This window comes from Psittacula echo, assembly GCF_963264785.1.
Source record: "Psittacula echo genome assembly, chromosome: 32".
Taxonomy (NCBI): Eukaryota; Metazoa; Chordata; class Aves; order Psittaciformes; family Psittacidae; genus Psittacula; species Psittacula echo.
In genome coordinates, this window is record NC_137767.1 from 136,451 (window position 1) to 143,713 (window position 7,263).

General features: G+C 62.5%; 1 protein-coding gene across 1 annotated transcript; it reads left to right on the plus strand.

The window, feature by feature from the left end:
* Positions 1-1,185: 1,185 nt before the first annotated feature.
* VAMP2 (vesicle associated membrane protein 2) lies at positions 1,186-5,023 on the plus strand (the record flags this gene model as incomplete). Its single annotated transcript, XM_080636390.1, has 5 exons — positions 1,186-1,283; positions 2,232-2,352; positions 3,527-3,685; positions 4,048-4,099; positions 4,847-5,023. The coding sequence occupies 5 exons, from the start codon at positions 1,186-1,188 to the stop codon at positions 4,861-4,863; spliced, it is 447 nt and encodes a 148-aa protein (XP_080492516.1). The 3' UTR covers positions 4,864-5,023.
* Positions 5,024-7,263: the final 2,240 nt, after the last annotated feature.

Sequence of the window (7,263 nt, forward strand, 5' to 3'; positions counted from 1 at the left end):
CCATAGGCACCCCATAGACCCCTGCTATACCCCATAGACACCCCATAGGCACCTGTGATACCCCATAGACCCCATAGACCCCTGCTATACCCCATAGACCCCATAGGCACCCCATAGACCCTGCTATACCCCATAGACACCCCATAGGCACCTGTGATACCCCATAGACCCTGCTATACCCCATAGGCACCCTATAGGCACCCTATAGGCACCTGTTATACCCCATAGGCACCCCATAGACCCCTGCTATACCCCATAGACACCCCATAGGCACCCCATAGACCCCTGCTATACCCCATAGACACCCCATAGGCACCCTATAGGCACCTGTTATACCCCATAGGCACCCCATAGACCCCTGCTATACCCCATAGACACCCCATAGGCACCCCATAGACCCTGCTATACCACATAGACACCCCATAGGCACCTGTTATACCCCATAGACCCCATAGACCCCTGCTATACCCCATAGACCCCATAGGCACCCCATAGACCCTGCTATACCCCATAGACACCCCATAGGCACCTGTTATACCCCATAGACCCTGCTATACCCCATAGGCACCCTATAGGCACCCTATAGGCACCTGTTATACCCCATAGGCACCCCATAGACCCCTGCTATACCCCATAGACACCCCATAGGCACCCCATAGACCCCTGCTATACCCCATAGACACCCCATAGGCACCTGTGATACCCCATAGACCCCATAGACCCCTGCTATACCCCATAGACCCCATAGGCACCCCATAGACCCTGCTATACCCCATAGACACCCCATAGGCACCTGTTATACCCCATAGACCCTGCTATACCCCATAGGCACCCTATAGGCACCCTATAGGCACCTGTTATACCCCATAGGCACCCCATAGACCCCTGCTATACCCCATAGACACCCCATAGGCACCCCATAGACCCCTGCTATACCCCATAGACACCCCATAGGCACCTGTGATACCCCATAGACCCCATAGACCCCTGCTATACCCCATAGACCCCATAGGCACCCCATAGACCCCTGCTATACCCCATAGACACCCCATAGGCACCTGTGATACCCCATAGACCCTGCTATACCCCATAGACACCCCATAGGCACCCCATAGACCCTGTTATACCCCATAGAGCCCCATTCCCCCCCCCCCCGCTCCTCCCCCCCCCCCCCCCCCCCCCCCCATGTACCCGGATGTTCGCACCGCCCCGGCCGCCATCTTCCTCCTCCTCCTCCTCCTCCCGCCGCCGCCGCCGGAGCCGCTCAGCGCCGCCACCGAGATGTGAGCGCGGGGACCCCTCCCCCACACCCCCCCTCCCCCACCCGGGACCCCCCCCCCCCCCCCCCAATCCCATCCCGCCCCTCCCCCCCCCCCCATCTCCCCCTTCCCCCCCCCCCCTCCTTGGGGGTTATTTTTAGGCTCCGACGCAAAGGGGGTGGGGGAGGGGTGGGAAAATGATGCCCCCCCCCCCTCCCCCCCCCCATTGCGCCCCATAGGGGGGTGGGGGAGGGGCGATGTGGGGGGGAGGGGCCGATGTGGGGCTCAGAGGCTTCTCTATGGGGCAGAGAGGGCGCTCTATGGGGTGTAAAGGCCTCTCTGTGGGGCAGAGAGGGCCTTCTATGGGGCTCAGAGGCCTCTCTATGGGGCTCAGAGGCCTCTCTATGGGGCGAAAAGGCCCCTCTATGGGGCTCAGAGGCCTCTCTGTGGGGTGCAAAGGCCCCTCTATGGGGCTCGGAGGCCTCTCTATGGGGCACAGAGTCCCTTATATGGGGCATAGAGGCCTCTCTATGGGGCAGAGAGTCCCTTATATGGGGCATAGAGGCCTCTCTGTGGGGCAGAGAGTCCCTTATATGGTGTATAGAGGCCTCTCTATGGGGCTCAGAGGCCTCTCTGTGGGGCAGAGCCTGCCCTATGGCTCCCCAGTGCTATGGCTCACAGTGGGGTTGCTCCTGCCCCCCATCTCTAGGGCACAGGGACGCCTCTGCCCCCCCTGCTATGGGGCAGAGAGGCCCCTATGGGTCCCTGTGCTGGGGGGGGGGGGGGGGGGGTGTCACTTCTGCCCCCTCTCTATGGGGCACTGGGGTCCCCCCTATAGGCCCCTATAGGAGCCCTGTGACCCCCAAGTTATGGGTCCCGCATTGCACCCCCCCCATACCTGGCGATGGGGGCGGGGCCAGGTGACCCCTCCATGACCTTTGCCCTACCCCCCCCCCCCCCCCCCCGTTCCAGGTCGGCCCCCGCCGCCCCCAGCGCCCCTCCCCCCGCCGCGGAAGGGGGCGGGGCCCCGGCCCCTCCCCCCAACCTGACCAGCAACCGGCGGCTGCAGCAGACGCAGGCGCAAGTGGATGAGGTCACAGGGGGCGGGGCCTGGAGGGGGCGGGGCTCCGGCGGTGGGCTTGGGTGTAAGGGGTAAAAGGGGTGGGGCTTGAGGAAGGAGGGGGCTTAAAGGGGGGGCGGGGCTTGGGGGTAAAGGGGAGGGGCTTGAGGGGGTGGGAGGGGCTTAAAGGGGGCGGGGCTTAAAGGGGAGGAGGTCGGTATAGGATGGCACAAAGGGGCGGGGCTTAAAGGGGGCGGGGCTTCTGCATTGGGCTTGGGGTAAAGGGGGCAGAGCTGAAGGAAGAGGGAGGGGCTTCAAGGGGGAGGGGCTTCAAGGGTGAGGGGCTTCAAGGGGGCGGGGCTTGCGCCTTGGGCTTGGGTATGGGGGGTAAAGGGGCGGGGTTTGAGGGGGTGGGAGGGGCCAGAGGGGGCGCTGCGATGGGCGGGGCTTGTGAATAGGGTGGGGCTAAGAGGGCTTGGGGGCGTGGCTACGGCATGGGGGGGGCGCGTAAGGGGCCAGCGCCCCCATTGTCCCCATTGCTCCCATCACCCCCATTGTCCCCATTGCCCCCATTACCCCCCATTGCCCCCATTGCCCCCATTGCCCCCATTACCCCATTGTCCCCATTGCCCCCATTACCCCCCATTACCCCCATTGCTGCCATTGCCCCCATTGCCCCCATTGCCCCCATTGTCCCCATTGCCCCCATTACCCCCATTGTCCCCATTGCCCCCATTGCCCCCCATTGCCCCCAGTGCCGCCATTGCCCCCATTACCTCCATTACCCCCCATTGCCCCCATTGCCCCCATTGTCCCCATTGTCCCCATTGCCCCCATTACCCCCCATTGCCCCCATTGCCCCCATTACCCCATTGTCCCCATTGCCCCCATTACCCCCCATTGCCCCCATTGCCCCCATTACCCCATTGTCCCCATTGCCCCCATTACCCCCATTACCCCCATTGTCCCCATTGCCCCCATTGCCCCCATTGCCCCCATTACCCCCATTGTCCCCATTGCCCCCATTGCCCCCATTGCTCTCATTACCCCCATTACCCCCATTGTCCCCATTGCCCCCATTGCCCCCATTGCCCCCATTGCCCCCATTACCCCCATTGCCCCCATTGCCCCCATTCCCCCATTGCCCCCATTACCCCCATTGCCCCCATTACCCCCATTGCCCCCATTGCCCCCATTGCCCCCATAGGTGGTGGACATCATGCGGGTGAACGTGGACAAGGTGCTGGAGCGCGACCAGAAGCTCTCGGAGCTCGACGACCGAGCGGACGCGCTCCAGGCCGGGGCCTCCCAGTTCGAGACCAGCGCGGCCAAGCTCAAGCGCAAGTATTGGTGGAAGAACCTCAAGGTGAGCCCCATGGCCCCGCCCACTGCCCCATGGCCCCGCCCACTGCCCCATAACCACGCCCACAGCCCCATGGCCCCGCCCACAGCCCCATAACCACGCCCACGGCCCATGGCCCCACCCACAGCCCCATGGCCTCGCCCACAGCCCCATAACCACGCCCACAGCCCCATGGCACCGCCCACAGCCCCATAACCACGCCCACAGCCCCATGGCCCCACCCACAGCCCCATAACCACGCCCACAGCCCCATGGCCCCGTCCACTGCCCCATGGCCCCGCCCACAGACCTTTAGCCCCACCCACAACCCCATAGCCACGCCCACAGCCACGCCCCCTTGACCCCCATGTGACCCCTGTATGCAGATGATGATCATCCTGGGGGTGATCTGCGCCATCGTCCTCATCATCATCATTGGTGAGAGGGGATATGCAAATGAGGGGTGGGGATATGCAAATGAGGGGTGGAGAGATGCTAATGAGGGGCTGGGATGGGCCAGTGTGGGGCTAAGATAGCAACTATGGGATGGATTGGCCAAGGAAGGGGTGGGATGGAGCAATGAGGAGATGAGATAGCCAATCAGGGGATAGGATATGTAAATGAGGGGATGGGATGGGCCAATCAGGGTATGGGATATGTAAATGAGGGGATGGGATGGGCCAATGAGGGCATGGGATATGTAAATGAGGGGATGGGATGGGCCAATGAGGGCATGGGTTATGTAAATGAGAAAGTGGGAGATGAAAGATGCCAATGAGAGTTCTAATATGCAAATTAAGGGGTGGAGCATGCAGGAGATTTAAGTGGAACTGTGTAAGGGTGCCTCTTTATGCAAAATAAGGGGCGTGGTATGCAAATAAGGAGCTATTCCATGCAAATGATGGGTATAGGGGTATACAATGGGATGACCTTCGAGCCACAGGGGTGCCAACGGGGGGCGGGGCTATGCAAATAAACCTCGGGTGCATGCAAATGAGGTGGGCGGGGCATGCAAATGAGGGCTGAACGGGAGCTGAATGAGGCCCCAAGGGGGTGGGAGGGTGGGGGCGTGGCTTGGTGAAGCCTCGCTCCCATTGACCAATAAGGGAGCGGCAGCAGGGGGGGGGCGTGGCCCCAGCCCTGACTCCGCCCCCTTCTCTCCCCCCCCCCCCCCGCCCCCCCCAGTGTATTTGAGCACCTAACAGCAGAGGCCCCGCCCCTTCCCGGAGCCCACCAATGGGAGCGTCCGGCCCTGCGGGGGGGAGGAGCCTCGCTTGGCCCCGCCCCCTTCACCCCCCCCCCCTCCTCCCCTCCCCATTGACCCCCTGCACCCCTCAGGGACCCCCCCCCAACCCCTCCTTCCCCCCCCTCCTGCACCCCCAAACCCCCCCCCCCCCCCATTTTGGGGTCCCCCCCATAAAGGGGGGGTGAAGTTGGGCTCAACCAATGCTATGGGGGGGGGGGGGTGTCCCCATCATAGAGCACCCCATAAGTGGGGGGGTCGTCCCCCCCATGGAGGGATATTGGGGTGCTATGGGGACACCCCCCTCCCCCATTTGGACCCCCCCAAAATGGGATGTTTCCCCCCCCCATTGGACCCCATAGACCTGAGCACAAAAGGGGGGTTCCCCCCCCCAATTTAGGGGTGCCCTTTAATGGATATTGGGGGGACCCCCCCCATAGAGGGAATGGGGGGGACCCCCAGGACATTCCAGCCCCTTCTCATCTCCCCCCCCCCCGCATGTTTTGGGGTGCAGGAGGGACCCCAAAAGGGGGGGACCCCAATATATAGGGTGGGGGGGGCCTATATAGAGGAGGGAGCCCAACACATGGGGGGGACCCCTATAGGGGGTGATGGGTGACAAAGGGGGGGACCCCAATACTTGAAGGCCCCCCCTAAAGACATGGGGGGGGACCCCAGAAATGAAGGCAAAAAGGGGGCTCCCCCCCAATTTAAAAGCGAGTTTTTCACCCCAAAACATGGGGGGGACCCCAATAATGGGGGGGGGCCCCAATAATGGGGGGGATCCCCCAATATGAAAGGGGTCCCCCCTATTCCCTGTCCCTTCCTATGGGGGTTATGGGGTGCAGGTGCCCCCCCCCTTTGCATGGAGCTGTGTGTGCGTGTCCCGGGGGGGGTCCCCCTAAATCCCCCCCCCCCCCCATTATGGGGGATTCCATTATGGGGGTTGGGGGGGGGGTTGGTTTTGGGGGGGGGGCGGGTGTCACTGTCGCCCCCCCCCCTGTTTTTGGGGGTGTCCCCCCCCCTTCTTTATCCCCCCCTCCCCCCCCTTTCTCCTCCCCCCCCCCCCCGGGTTATGGGGGGACCCCTCGGGTTTGGGGGGGCCCCGGGGGGGGGGTCCCCGAGTCCTGGTGTGAAACGTGTACAATAAACTCCATGTCTGTGAATGGGCGTCTATGGGGGGGCTATGGGGTGGGGGGTGCTATGGGGTGGCTATGGGGGTGCTATGGGGGGGCTATGGGATGCTATGGGTGTCTATGAGGTGCCTATCAGGTGCTGTGGGTGTCTATGGGGTGCTATTGGCATGTATGGGGTGCTATGGGGTGGCCATGGGATTCTGTGGGGTGGCTATGGGGCGCTATGGGGTGTCTATGGGGTGCTGTGGTGTGGCTATGGGGTGGCTATGGGGTGGCTCTGGGGGTCTATGGGGCGCTATGGCTGTCTATGGGGTGCTATGGGGTGTCTATGAGGCGCTATGGCTGTCTATGGAGTGTCTATGGGGCCCTATGGCTGTCTATGGGGTGTCTATGGGGTGCTATGGGGTGTCTATGGGGCGCTGTAGCTATCTATGGGGTGCTATGGGGTGTCTATGGGGCGCTATGGCTGTCTATGGGGTGCTATGGGGTAGCTATGGGGGTCTATGAGGTGCTATGGCTGTCTATGGGGTGGCTATAGGGTGTCTATGGGGGTCTATAGGGTGTCTGTGGGGGTCTATGGGGGTCTATGGGGTGTCTATGGGGTGCTATGGGTGGTCCTTAAATGGGAGGAGGGTTGGGGGGGGGGGGGGGTGTCCCCAAGAATGACGTCACAAACCCATTGGGGGGAGGGGAATCCTTTAATGCATCGTCAGGCCCCGCCCCCCAGTATGACGTCATCAGTGCCGCCCCCCCCCGCCCCGGGGCACCCATGGGTGCTGGGGGGGGGCCCCCAACGTCATTGTAGTGTATGGGGGTCCGTGTCACCCCCCCTTCATGGGGTGTCCCATAGGGTCGGGGGGGGGGGGTCCCCAATGTCCATTCTGGGCCCCATAGGGTGCTGGGTCACCCCATAGGGGTCCCTAAGGCCACTTGTGGGTGCTGAAGGCACAGCGGGTGCTGAGCACCCATGGGTGCTGGTGGCAGCCGGGTATGGGGTGTCCTCAGTGTCCTTAATGTACCCCATTGACCCCAGTGTCATCAATGAACCCAATGTCCCCATTGATCCCAATGTCCCCATTGATCCCAATGTCATCAATGAACCCGTTGTCCCCATTGATCCCAATATCCCCATTGTCCCCAGTGTCATCAATGAACCCAATGTCCCCATTGATCCCAATGTCCCCATTGATCCCAATGTCATCAATGAACCCGTTGTCCCCATT